The following is a 14,833-nucleotide window of genomic DNA, read 5'->3' as shown; positions in this document are numbered from 1 at the left end:
ACTAAGTTTTCCTTGAAAGAGAGAGAGAGAGAGAGAGAGAGAGAGAGAGAGAGAGAAAGCACCATGGCGTTAAAGTATTCTGGTGCCACCAGGAGGCTGCATGCCTTGGGGTAGGTAAGTCATGCCTTGAAATCAACCTGCACCTCAGTTTGCTCAGCTGAAAAATGGATCTAATAAATAACACAGGGTTGTTCTGAGGAGGAGAGGATAAAAATGCATCCAACCCCAAGCACACGGTAAATGGCTAACAAAGGTGGTTCTCTCCCCAAACAAGCACGGGAGGGGAGAGGGGGTTGCAGTGGCAGGAGGAACAAACCAATGGGCTGATGCTTTGAGTCAGGGCAGCGATTACAGAAACCTCAGGTCAGACCACATCGGGCCATCTCTTCGCTTAAGTGGAGTGAGCCACTTGAAGGTAGTTGGAACAGAGACCCACCAAAGAAAACAGGAATCCACTGCAATTATACGTTGCTTCACCCCTGAGAACAACCTCCATTTAGTGAATTGTTTAGTCTTCCACTCTCCCTGTGCTGTGACCTTAATTGACCTCTATGTCTTACAGATTCTATTACCCTGTCTCCATTTATTATGTAAAATAGAAGCTCTTGTCCCAGAGAATTTTCAGGGCTGTAATCAAATCTTGTTAAAAGGTAAAAACAAAACAAAACAAAAAAAACTCCACACTCATTCACATCTTATAGGGGGCGGGAGGAGGGAGAAAATAATGAGGCGAGAGTTCTAAAAATATATTCAGAGAAAGAAAAAGAAAAAATTCAACCCTAAATCCCAAACTCCTTCTTAAAATAAGTTCTTTAGCTTAAAAGTCTGTAAGAAGAAACTTTCCCTCTGCCTATCTTTAAGAAAGATTATTATGTGGTCCATGCCGTCCTTTTCTGCTCTATGAAATAAAGTTCCCACTTAGCAAACATTTAATGAGCACCCACACAGTGCTGGGTGCTGGGGATTCACAGATGAAAGCAGGGTGGGGCTCTGATCGCATGGCCACCACAGAGTTGTTTTATTGGCAGCACCTCAATAAGCTGCCCAATGAGGCTGCTGCCACGTGACTCCCCATTGATCAAAGAGGAAACTGGCGTTTCCAAATAAAGAGACACAGTTCTGCCCTTGAGGTGCTCAAACACTGTCGGTCTGGGAGGGAGTCTAATCCAGGGTCTGCAGAGAGCCAGGCCAAGTGGAAACAGAGGGAGGAGAGGCTGAGACTCCCAGGACAAGTGCCTTTCACAATTAAAAGGAAGATAGGCTCCAGATCTGTAAAGGAATTTGAAATTTCCTCCTTCCTTTTGCCCCAGCTGTCTGATTTGGGAGATGAGCAGAGTGGGCCTGAGGGCAAGGTGTGCTCTAACCACTGAGTGCACCAGCCAGGGTGATATTTGAGGGACTAAAGGAATTATTGGTAATGGAGGAAAGAGTGATATCATAATTATATTTTTGTGTGTGTGTGTAGAGAGAGAGGGAGGGAGATGTCTATAGATGAAATATCCAGTATTTTATTCAAAATAATACAGAAAGGGGAAGTAGGCATGGGTAGCTTCAAAAAGATTGGCCAGGATTAATAATAATTCAACTTATTATTAATGGGTACATACAATGGATACGTAAAAGGCATTATACCAATCTCCTACCTCTGGGCATTTAACATTTGACATAACAAAAAGTTTCTAGACGAAAAACTATTATAAATGGGTTTGAAACGACAAAATGCTCTCAGCAGCATGGTTTGTAATAGCTAAGTATTGGCAAGAATCTCAATGTCAGTGGACATGAGACTGGATTAAAAATAATGTGGTATTTCATTCAGCAGAGAACTGAAGAGTCAAGAAAGTGAATGAACCCGATCAGGAGTTCTCAACGAGGGTGACTTTGCCCTCCAGAGGACATCTGGCCATGTCTGGAGACATCTTTGGTTGCCATGTCGGGGTGGGGTGCTACTGGCCTCTAGTGGGTAGGGATCAGGGATACAGCTAAACATCCCACAATACACAGGACACCCCTCCCCTCACCCACTTCAAAAAAGAATAGAGCCCAAACTATCCAGAGTGGCGCAGTTTAAAATATCTATATCAGATCTATATGGTCCTCAGACCATAGTACTGAATTAAAAACAAACAAAAACAAGGGGCAAAGAGATGTGTACAAGTAATAGCATGTAGGTAAAAGTTACACAAAACCAAGACTATTTATTGCTCATGGGAATTTATCTATGTAGTAAAGTATAAAAATATGGAGGGAAAGGCTATATGCCAGCCTCAGATCATTGACAACAGAGGCATGATATACTGCAAAGGGGCTTCAACAGAATTTGTAGCATTTATTTATTTATTTATTTATTTTATCCTACCTAAAAAAAGAAAAGCAAGTGTGGTTAAAGGTTAATGTACAGAAAAGCTGGATGCTGGACACATGAGGGCTCACTCTTGCCGAAACCGGTTTGGCTCAGTGGATAGAGCGTCAGCCTGCGGACTGAAGGGTCCCGGGTTCGATTCCGGTCAAGGGCATGTACCTTGGTTGCGGCACATCCCCAGTGGGAGGTGTGCAGGAGGCAGCTGATCAATGTTTCTCTCTCATCGATGTTTCTAGCTCTCTATCCTTCTCCCTTCCTCTCTGTAAAATATCAATAAAATATATTAAAAAAAAAAAAGGGCTCACTCTTTAGTCTCTTTCCCTTCACGTTGCTTAACAATGAACAGACTAAGCAGCGGGGCTATGGACAGGAAGGGCTGGGTGGACAGACAGAGACGGGGCAGAGTGGCGTGGCTGAGGCATCTTGAGGTCACTCACCGGCCCCCGGAGGTCGATGAGCTCCTGCCTCATCTGGGACACGAGGGTTTCCTTGGCCACCAGGGCCCGGTGCAGGCGCTCGTTGAACTCGATCAGCTCTCCGTGCATCTCCGCCACCTGGAACACACAAGATCAGACAGTGAGGCTCCGAGGGCAGGGCCTCCCCAGGACTCGCCCACCTCCTCTGGACCCACACCTGTCAGTAAGGCATCAGCAGGTCGTTGGGCTGGAGAGGTAACACTGGTCACCTACGGGCTACACAATCCAACCGTGTGTGAACACATTTATTTACTTGGTTGATTTAAACACCATGGAATCGACAGTCCACAATTTATGGTCAGAACACAGCTGTATCAGGTCATTTTTGTACTTTAGGCTTTTATTATTAACTAGAGGCCCAGTGCACGAAATTCATGCATGGGGGTGTGTCCCTCAGCCCAGCCTGTACCATCTCCAATCTGGGACACCTCGAGGGATGTCCAACTGCCCGTTTAGGCCCAAGGGCAGTCGGGCATCCCTCTCACAATCCAGGACTGCTGGCTCCCAACCACTCGCCTGCCTGCCTGCCTGATTGCCCCTAACTGCTTCTGCCTGCCAGCCTGATCACACCCTAACTACTCCCCTGCCAGCCTGATCAACGCCTAACTGCTCCCCTGCCAGCCCAATTGCCCCTAACTGCCCTTTCCTGCTGGCCTGGTCGCTCCCAACTTCCCTCCCCTGCAGGCCTGGTTGCCCCTAATTGTCCTCCCCTGCAGGCCTGGTCGCCCCCAACTGCCCTCCCCTGCTGGCCTGGTCCCTCCCAACTGCCCTCCTCTGCCAGCCCAGTCACCCCTAACTTCCTTCCCTTGCCAGCCTGGTCGCCCCCAACTGCCCTCCTCTGCCGGCCCAGTCACCCCTAACTGCCCTCCCATGCAGGCCTGATCGCCCCCAACTGCCCTCCCTTGCAGGCCTGGTCCCTCCCAACTGCCCTCCCCTGCTGGCCTGATTGCCCACAACTGCTCTTCCCTGCCGGCCATCTTGTGGTGGCCATCTTGTGTCCACATGGGGGCAGCCACCTTTGACCACATGGGGGTGGCCATCTTGTGTATTGGAGTGATGGTCAATTTGCATATTACTCTTTTATTGGATAGGATGAACACTTTTCTAGTCAAGGTTTTCTTTCTAATCTGAGTTATGTCCCTTTAGTGGCACAATTAGAATAACTGACCATTTCTGTTCATCGGGGCCTGGGTTCTGAAAACTAAGAAAACAGAACCAGAGCCTTATTGAGATGGTGCAGGTGCGGGTGAGGGAGAGGGTGCGGGTGCAGGTGCAGGTGACAGACACAATGTGGCAGCACAGCTACCCTTCGGTCACTGCTTCTCCTAAGCCAGGAAATTGCATCCTATGCACTGCGTGTTCTTCCTCACACCAGCTCTGCAGGGCGGGGATTGCTATTCCCGCCTTAGGAAGAGAAACATGTTGAAGTTTAAGGCACTGGGCCAAGGTCAAATAGCTAATAAAGGGCTGACTCTGGAGCCTGGACTCCTGACCACTGGGCGACCTGCCACATCCTGCCACTCACTGTGCCCAGAGGTAACCCAACCAGGCCTGCTGCGAGCACTCAAATTTTTCCACATTCATGCAATACTCTTAGCTGATCCCAAATGTTTTTAAAATGGGGCAGCCATAAGATAACCTATGATTGATGTACAGAATGAACAACAGATCTTTCCAGCAGTGACTTACAAAAAGCACAAAGATATCCTATATGGTCAAGGCACTTACAATAGATACTCTATATAATGCATACTAGTAAATATCAAACCATTTGCAACAAGTACTTTACATAACATAGAAAATGTAATATCAGACTTAAGAAGGGATATTAGAAGAAGCTTTTTAGAAAAAAGGCTTGCTGCCCGACTGGCATGGCTCACTGGTGTACCTATGAAACAGGAGGTCATGTTTCCATTCCCGGTCACGGCACATGCCAGGTTACGGGCTCAATCCCCTGTACAGGAGGCAGCTGATCAATGATTCTCTCTCATCATTGATGTTTCTATCTCTCTCTCCCTCTCCCTTCCTCTCTGAAATCAATAAAAATGTATTTAAAAAAAAAAAAAAGGATTGTTAACCTGAGTCTTAATGCCTCAGGAGGAATAAAGGGAGCCCTTCTTTTTTTGGATAGGTTGATATATAAAGGATAAAGGCAAAAAAGGAAATACATCGGAATATTAACATTCGTCCAAGTGCATTCTTTCTACTCGTCCTTACTTTTTAGTTTGCTAATAAGGTGCACTCTTTCGTTAATCAGCCGAATTACCACTTAAACTCTTAGAAAGAATAAAAACTCTTCACATGGAACTGAAAGAAGCCACCGTGCAACCAGCATGAAATGTGTGAGGCTCTGGCTGTAATCCTGGGGCCGCCACACTTGCTCTAGGAGCCCCACTCTGGGAAGGGCACCCTCTGCCCCTCAGGCGCCCACTCTCAAATCCCTGTGAAATGCACAAAAGACACTGCAAGACTGTGCGATAAGCAAGGGAGAACCAGCCGCTGAGCCTGCACACAGCCTTCTTCACTGTACAGACCTAAAGTTAATATTCTCCGGCTGCCTTCTTCCTTCTGTATAAAAGCAGCTGAACATGATCTGTTTGGGCTTTTCACAAATAAATTACAGTATCACTAACAATGCCTGTGTGGTTCTCCACTTGGTAACCACATAACCCTCCGTGAGCTTCCTCGGGCTGAGCATCCAGTTATCTCCCTGTTAGCAGGAAACACATGACTGGCGATATTAATGCTGAATACCTGCTACTATGCCCCCACAAATTCAAGCTTTAAATAAATGCCACTCTCACTTCCAATGCAAAGCAGGCTTTTGCTTTGTTTTTATTTTGCTTTTCAGTGGGAGCCAGTGTGTTAAAACAATTTCCCATAAATGCATAAAACATCAAAACATCCCAGCCTCCCATGGTGTTTATGGTGAGCTGTCAAAACCCAGCTTCTCGTTTGCAGCCAGGAAAGTGCGTTGACCACATCAGGGAGGGCTTTCATTCCACTAGGGAATGGGGTGGACCGATGGCACTGCGGACACAACATCGATGAAATCATTTCCAGCAGCCATTGCCTGCAGTGCTCGTTGTTACCAAGTTCAGCTCTGAGATTCTGAATTTTCATATCATATATCCCTACACATAGCCATTGATATAAACAGCTTTCATCTTACAAAACTGTACTGAACTTAACTGTCCTCAAATAATGCTTTCCAAATTCTGGAATAACTAGAAATGAGTTCAAAACTCAGAGTGAGCCTTGGAAGAGGAATCTGAGATCACAAATAGCTCCTACTGTCACAAAAATAAAGACAGGCTACACCACCACTGCCAGCTGGAATTTCTACTAGGTTCTGAGGGCACGTACAGGTGTCATCTGACCTCATTCCTTATTTTCAACAGCTACAGAGAATCGCAGGGAACAGACAGGCAATAGGTGCCCTCCGATTCATTCTCTGCCAAGCAGGCAGAGCGATCTTCCCAAACAAGGTCGGATACTGTCACCTGCTGTTTAAAACCTTCAGTGCTTCCCACTGTCCTAAGGCCGTAAGAGGCCTGCGAGATATGCACCAGCCTCTCTGACCCTCCCTCTGCCCCCTCCCTCTGTGTCTCACTGACTTCCACGCAGTCTCCTATCTCCCATAACCATGCTGAGCGACAGGTCACCCAAGAGACAGAGGAGAAAGGCACACCCAGCGGAGGAAAGATTGGGTACCCAGGCTCAGATGCTGACAGGGGAGCAGTTGACAGACTCTGGTGCAAGACAAGGCTGTGCTTGATCACAGCACCATGTGCCTGGTACCAGTCTCTAACCTCCGAGCCTGTGCTATTCACCTATAAAACCATCCCAACTCCCTGGGCCACTGTGTGGCGGAAATGAGCTACTAGCAGGCCCAGCGCCATGTCTGGGCCTGGCAAATGCCCGAGAGTGAGAGCTGGTTTGCACGCTGGGTATCACATAAAGGGAAATGGAGGAGAAGGACAGCAGGGCTCCTGGAGCCAGAGGGACAGGGCCATATGCTGCACCAAGGAGCTGGGCAGCTCTGCAGACTCACTGTCCCCAACGTGCAAATGCCACCAAGAGGACTGTGAGCCATATACCAGGTGTTGCTCTTGGTGCTGGGGAAGAAAGTCACAGTTTCACATCCTGAAGGTCAAATCAGGTAAAGCTCAGGGAGAGAGGGAAACCTGGAAGGAAGACGGGGGTCGGGAAGGCCTCCCCGGAGGAAACACTGAGCAGCCCCTTCTCCGGTCGGCCTTGGCACATGCCAGGCAGCCTCCCCGGCCACTCTGCACCCTAACTCACTTTAGGCACTCACTGTCTGCACCACCGACGCTCAGGGCCATTCTGAGAGTCTGCCATATTTCTTCCTACTCTCAGCACTTTTATTCCCATGAAAACTAATCTGAAAGCAGTTAGGAGGAGGTGCCATTTGGCAACACCAATGGCAGTGAAAAATCAAAAGCAAACACCAAGCGGAGGTATACTAATCTCTGCTGACACAGATTCAAACCCCGACCAGCATGGGCCCAAGGGCTAAGCATGGAGCCCTGATTCTCCGAACAGCCCAAGGAGACCACCTGGCTGGCAGAAGGCATGCTCCGGAGTTGTGCTTGGAAAGTGCACACCCCATAATTAATATGGTGTAAATTCTTACCACTCACCACTTGGGTTTCATGCTTTAGGTTGGTGAGAAGATGGTAAAAAAAAATTAAGAAATTTATGTCACAGGGCTGTTTGGCAACATCTATCAAACTTTTAAAATCCCTCATCTGTGACTTGGCCAGTTTCTGCTGGGCAGTTATCCTGCCCCTGTATTTATACATGTGCTCAGAGCAGGAGTTTAGTTCCAAATGCTGGAACCTACCCAAATGCCCAGCCACTGGGGAGGGATGAAATAGATCAGGCTCAGCTTCCTTGCCCGAGGTCTGGCCCAGGCAGACATCACTAGTCGACCACAGCACTCGTTCCTCAGGAAGACACCCAGGTAGCCCCCATGTGCTGGCTCACACGACAACACCCATTTGGTGTCCCTGGCATAAGGGATGGAGGGAAAGTGTCACCAAGACGGTGGCATCTGAGTTGGGCTTAGGAAGATGAGGCCTTTGGAGCTTCAGCGGCTGAGCAATCATTCCAGCTGGAACATCAGGGAAGACGATCTCCAAAAATCATGTGGCTGTGAAAAAGCTTTTAAGTCTGTGAAAATCCCAGAATTATCATAATTACCTGCCAAATCATGAAAGGATTATAAATTTTAAAAAGAATGCCTCTGGCATTTCCTTTTGCATAGAATGTTCTATCTAATCACATCCCAGCAAACCATGCATGGCCCCTGCTTCGGCTTCCTAATTAGACACTTCCAGATTAACTAGATCAAGACACTCCCACTCCCCAATTTTAAGAGCAACCAAAGCTCTTCTTGGTCAAGTACCCAACTCTCCCAGAATGTTCACTCAGATGCCTCAAAATCAACCCCCTGTGACAGAATGCACAGCTGGGTTGGGCCCATTTACCCGGCTGTGGAGGGACCGGGAACCTCTTCCTGGGATGACAACACTGCACCTGCCTCGGTGAAGACTAGACCTCACCAGTGCCCACGTGCCTTCACACACGGTGGGGCACCAACCACCTGCCAGGCCTTTTCCAGGCATCACATCCGGCAGCTCATGTGAGCCTCGGGATCCTCCTGCAAGGTGGGCCTGCCTTCCTAAGGATGAGGCCAGAGGCTCAGAGTCAGGAAGCGGCAGGTCGGGTGGTCCTGTCTGTGCTCTTTGATCTCCATCTCAGGGTGTGGTAGAAAGGCAGCCCTTCAGGGGTTCAGAAGGAAAGCAGAGCAGTGTGACCTGAGCAAGCTGATCATCAGTCACTTTGGAGGGCTTCTGAGAAATGCAGGTTTCGGGCCCCACTCCCAGAAACTCTGACTCAGAGGCCCAGTGACTGTGACTGCATCAGCTTCGGGACCCGCTGGTGAAGACCAAGGGGAAGGACTTCACACACTTAGGCCTGAACTGCATGGGGCCATTCCCAGTTTAAGAAGCCAGTTTTTCAGTTCTTCATCTGTAAACCAGGGATGTCACAGAAGCTCTTCTATTGGTCAGTTCTTAACTAAGGAGTTCTCACTGAGTTGAACAAGCCACCAGCCAGAGGACACTGTGCAGGCCTGCCCGCCAGCAGCATCGACGGCTGAGCCACGTGCGGCCTTCCTCTCACACAGCCCAGAAGTCAGAGCTCAGAGCTGCCCGCAGGGGGCCCGGGAACTGGGGCTGGGATGCACGCTATTGGCTCCAGTCTGGAACAAGCACTGACAGTGACCTGAAGCATTTAGAAACACTGAAAGCAATTTCATGATGCTGTGAAATCCAGGAAGTCCTTAATTGTTCTAGATTTTATAAATTATTTTACAAAAGTATTAGTTGTAATGAATTGTAATTTTTTTAAAAGTTGGTTCTTCACCATAGATCATTTGAGAAGCAACTATACACAACACATATGCTATTTCTGAAGTAATGTTTTGCATTAATTATTAGAAGCAATGACAAACAATGATGAAGAAAGAAGGCCAGAATATGACCATTTTAGATAAAATGTAAGAGAATTGAAAAATAAGATAGAACCAATGCTATGAACATCTGCTGTTCTTTTAGATGCACATACATTGGTTCCTTGTAGAGTGTCACTTAGGCTTGAAGACTAAGAAAGTTAAAAATGATCAATGAAATAGTGCAGGTCCAGTCCTAAACAGGGACACAGGTCACAGAAGTCCTGGGAAAGTATAGTTGCCATCACTCTCTTTGGCCCCAATAGTTGCCTGATCATGCCCATTTCCCAGAGGAGGAAGGTGAGGTAACAAACTGCTCCAATTTACAAAGCTCACAAGTGGCAGCTGAAATTCAAACTCTAGTTTTCATGGCTCCAAAGCCTGTGTCTTTTCTATCATGTGACCCATCAGACAACAAATAAATAATCCAGGAAGAGAAACACTGCCCATTTTGGGGTGGAGGAAACTGAGCCTCAGTGAGGCTAAGTGACTAGTCTAAGGCTACACAGCTTATTCCCTCACAGAGCCAGGGCTGTAGACCAGGTCTTGTACTTTCAAATCTAATGTGCTCCTCCACTGGGGGCCAAAAGACTCTCAAAAAAGAAGAGAAATGGGAACATATCTGTCCAGTGGCAGTGGGAGGGAAGTCGGGCTCAGAGAGGCTCACTCTGCGTGGGGGCTGCTCTACCTTTTCCACGAAGCTCCTCATTGGCACCCTCCAGCTCCCTGGAGCTAAGTGCTGTTTCTAGTTTTACAGCTAAAGAAACTGAGGCACAGAACAGGTAAACACCTTGCCCAAGGCCACACAGAAAGCAAGCGGCAGAACTGAGATTCAAACGTCTAGGTCCACGTTTTGGACCACCTACACTGCCTCTCAGCATACACCTTTCACCAGCATGCTGATGCTGGGCGGGCACCTCAAGATACCAGCATAGGACCTGAAGGAGATGAGGAACCTGGGACCAAGGACTGGCTGAGAGCATCACCCAAGGCAAGGGGCACTGGCATGTGCATGCTCTCTCTCTCTCTCTCTCTCTCTCTCTCTCTCTCTCTCTCTCTCTCTCTCTCTCTCTCACACACACACACACACACACACACACACACACACACACCGACACACACACGGAAAAGGCACTGTCTTGGGCTGCCCCCACTGCCCTCTGAGACGCCGGGGGCCCAGCAGCTTGTTGCAGGCCAGTCTGCAAGCATGTTCCTCAGGGGCGCGCTGCCAGTAAGGGGAGGAGCAGCCAGCATAGCCGGGCCTCCTGTGGATGCAGGGGCCAAAGGAGAAACCAGAGAAGACTAGGAACTCCAGCAGCCAAAGAGGAACCTTCTTCAAAATGGTTTTGCTTCATGTGAAGGCGTTTTGGAAACCAGTTTCTAAATGGCAACTCCAACATGAAGACATTCCAGGGGACTGACAGGTACTACTTCAGATGCTCAGCATCAGGAGCCACCTCCGTGGGAGGCCTCAGATGAGGTACAGAAAAAGGAGGAACGTGAAGGTCAATCCTAGGTCCTGTCTACTCAGTGCTGTGTGAACTTGAGTAAATAATCTCAGTCGCTGATTCTTGCTATCTTCTTTGTCACATGAGGATACTGTCCTCTATTGCACAGGTTTGCCATGAGGAACAAAGAAATAATAGAGTTTGGGTAGCTACCCAGTGCTTGCCACAGACAATGATCCCAAAATAATCATAACAAAAGCACTCCTGGGGTTGGGCAACATTCGAGGTGCTTTAAACATCAGCACACACAGCAACCTGGAGGTAGAGCTATATGCCCATTTTACGATGAGGAAAGCAAGGCTCCGAAAGGTAAAGCGATTGTCCCAAGTCAGCAGTTGCAGTAGGGGTCAGTCTGCCTTGGGAGCTCGCAGCCCTGTACCTCACGGCATCAGGGCCCCTCCAGTTTCTTTGCTCCTGCAGTCTGTCTGCCTTTTGCTCTGATTAAGCTGCACGTGGGACTGACCCCGGTGGATGCTCAGGCTTGTCATGCTGAGGCAGAAGCCCTGGTATCTCAGGACTGATTCTCCTCAGCATCACCTGGTAGAGCCGCCAAGTGACTCTCATGAGAAGCCTCGGAGGCCGACCCATCCTGAAGTGCCACCGAGACGGTGCTGTGTGGGCTCCATCTACGGAGCTGCTGAGCTGAGTGGGTGCTTGTAGAGAAACCCCAGCAATAAGTTCCCATGCAAAAGAGACTCCCTTAATCGCCTCTGTAACAAGCCCCTCTGTGCTCAGAACGCCGAGCTTGGGAGAAGAGCTACTTAAAAACACTGGGCTGGGTTACGCTTTCATGGGAAGAAAGAAACACCCTGAGCTAACAACAGCTCAATTAATAATGGGCGCCTCTGAGAAACAGATGTTAGGGAACTGTTACAGCTCCCACACGGGCTGGTCCTCGTTCCTCCTGACAGGCGACCTGTCGGAGAATCCGTGAGGAGAGGGTGGAGAGAGGCAGCAGCGGCTCCAGCCCAGACAACACCTTTCCCTCCTACCTTCGCACCAATGGCCCCGAAGGAGCAAAGGCAGAGTATGCGGAAATGTCAATAATAAAACCACAGTCCACACCTTCCTGGAGGTTGTTTGAGACAAATGAGCAATGAGTGGAGACAAAAGCTAAGCCAGGCGGGAGCCACGGGCCTGCTGAAGGAGCATTCATGCCAAGCACAGGAGGCACTGTGTGCTGTGAGACTCTCTAAGCCCCGTCAGTCTGCACCGTCCTGCTGGGCATCGCCAGAGACCGCCCAGCAGAGCGTTTAAGGCGCAGACTCAGGGCCAGAAGAGCTGGGGTCAAGCCCCACTTCTCCCTTCCTGGCTGTGACTGGACAAGTTGCATTTACCTCTCTGGGCCTCAGTTTCTTATCCATGATGCATTTACCTCTCTGGGCCTCAGTTTCTTATCCATGAAATGAGGACTATGAGAGCGTGAATTTCACAGGGCTTTTGGGAGGTTTAGGTGAGTTCATACATAGGAGTGCTTAGCATGGAGCTTGCATGCATTAGGCACTCCATAACTGCTAGCCACTGTCAGGCCACTAAAAAGGCACCATGAAAACATCTAGAATCCACGGGCTTAACCTCTCTCAGATCTGTTCCCTCTTCCCCATCCCTGTCACACAGCCTTGGTTCCGAAGCACGCCCACTCCCACAGCCTGCCCTGCCCCTGCCATCTGCTGCCCTTCTATCCTCCACCCAACCCCCAGGCTGATGCTCAAACAGCCCCCTGAAAACCCAAACCAAATCATGTCCCTTCTCTGCTTAAAACCTTCCACTATTTCGACAAATAAAATGAGATGATATCTGCAATTAGCTTCCATAATGGAAGTGGGGTAAGAGAGGGTCAAGCATGAAGTAGGACTGGCCTTGGATGGGACTGTGTAATGGGTGCACTGCGGTACATTAAAATGTCTTCTTAATCCAGAGTCTAAGAATAACTTTCAATAATTAGTGACTTCCCACTAATTTCCTTGGCATGGCATACAAGCACCGGTGGGAGGGGCAAGTGGGAAGGGCAGAGAGGGAATATTCAAGGGAAATATTGACACTGGTCAACGATTATGTCCTCACCTGCACCTGCACCTCCCTCCCATCCACACCTCTTAAAACCCTATTCACCCTTCAAAGCTTAACTCCGATCTCAGTTTATGTCCCTCCCTAACCGCTTTGGTCCATTCATCTATATTCTCCATAAATGATTCCTCAACAGTAGTAACAGCAGTTACTATTTTCTGCGTACTTACTCTATGTCAAGTACTTTCAGGGCCACAAATAAAGGCTCTTCTGTACAAGGAAGAGAAAGGTGCCCTGTCTGGGTGGCCACGGGCCCATGGGCCCTGGTTCAGTGTGTGGAGCTTGGCCACCAGAGCCACAGGCCCCTGTGTGGTATACAACCCACACCCGCGGCTTACACACTGCTGGGCGCTACTGTTGTCCCATTTTACAGGGGAGGAAACAGGTCCAAAGGGGCTAGAACGCTTGCCCACAGTCACACAGAGATGATTACAGTAGGTGACAGCACACACACACTCTTTTGGTTACCGAGAGCTCCCACAGGAGCTCTGTGCACCCCGGCAGACAAGGCTGTCCCAGGCAGCTCACAGCCTGGGCTCGAGCACAGGTCTCACCGACTCCACTTGTCTCACGTGGGATGGCTGCCAAAGCCAGTGACAAACCAGGACACTCTGGGGCTAATTACTTCTGCTGGATCAACGGGGGTGGGGGTGGGGTGGGGTACAAGGGCAAAGATTCTCTTCTGTTAACACAGCAGACAAGGTGGTTTACCTAGCATCACACAATGGCTGTAATTATACTCCATTAAAAGTACAAAGCACTGTGCCTGGCTGGGCTTGTGAAAATGGGTCAAGAATTACTTTAAAAGGCCCTACTGGCCTCTCCTTTCTGAAGCACTGCGGTTACAGGCTTGTTCCCAGAAATGACTATCGATCTCCAGGATCCTACCTTGGCCTTCTGCCTTCCCAGCACAGAAGCCTTCTCCAGCCTGCTGGGCAGGCAGCTGAGGAGGAGGGGGCGGAGGGGGAGAGGGCACAGGAGGGAGGAAGGGGCGGGCCATCATCATTAAGAACATTTACTGAGCACATACTCTGTGCTGGCCCCAGGTCTACGCATTGTCCTTACATTAGCTCATGCCCAAGCAACCTTACAAGGCCTGTCCACAGCATATTCTTTTCCTTAGAAATCCATCTTCAGTATCTGAACATTCTCAGATCCATTTATTCAAATTCCTATTGAGCAACTGCTATCTCCCGGGCCCTGCTTTAAGCACTGTGGATGTACTGGCAAACTAAAGAGAGAAGAATCCCTACCCTGGTGGTTTCCATGTTCCAGCTATCGACCCCATTAGCAGAAGAGGGACTGGGTCCTTGCACGGGTTTAGTCCTGGTCAAGACTGATAAACAGAGGGCTTGGGATCTGAACCCTAAGCCATGTTCACGCCTACCACGCATCCTCTCTTGGCTCCAGGGCCATTACTTTACAAAGCCCCTCCTATCTAAGGCACTTGCACCTCCGCACACTTCTTCATTCACCCAGGGGCCAGGCACTGCCCTGGGCTGGGCATCCGTGGTGATGCTCAGGGAGCACCCTGTCTCTGGGGATCAGACGCTGACAGTTCCCACGCAGGGTGCCAGTGGCACAGGAGCACAGAGGTCAGGGGAACCCGGGGCCAGGGGAGGGCTCCAGGGGTGACTGGGAGCTGACTTGCAGGTGGGAGGAGGTGAGCCAGCAGGAGACAGGATAGCAAGTTCAAACCCAGGCCCACCGCTTCCAAGCCCGCACTCCTCTGCTCTGTCTCCTCATCTAAAAAGTGGGACTCAGTCATGTGGAGCAGGCAGGCTGGTGGGAAAACCACATGGGACCAGTGCTGACTGCAGAGCCCCTGACTGGCACACAGTGGGACCAGTGCTGACCACAGAGCCCCAGGCTGGCACACAGT

General features: G+C 49.4%; 1 protein-coding gene across 5 annotated transcripts in view; it reads right to left on the bottom strand.

The window, feature by feature from the left end:
• The window catches only part of SNX29 (sorting nexin 29), a 580,852-nt gene that overhangs the window by 266,945 nt on the left and 299,074 nt on the right, over nucleotides 1-14,833 (bottom strand). For all 5 annotated transcript variants that reach the window (XM_080678985.1, XM_080678988.1, XM_080678984.1 and 2 more), the window contains one exon: nucleotides 2,800-2,916. In XM_080678985.1, coding sequence (XP_080535111.1) covers nucleotides 2,800-2,916 — 117 coding nt within the window. The remainder of the gene's footprint in view (nucleotides 1-2,799; nucleotides 2,917-14,833) is intronic.

This window comes from Plecotus auritus (assembly GCF_963455305.1).
Source record: "Plecotus auritus genome assembly, chromosome: 7".
NCBI lineage: Eukaryota > Metazoa > Chordata > Mammalia > Chiroptera > Vespertilionidae > Plecotus > Plecotus auritus.
Note: the sequence above shows the minus strand (reverse complement) of the source record. Positions and strands in the feature narration are given on the sequence as shown.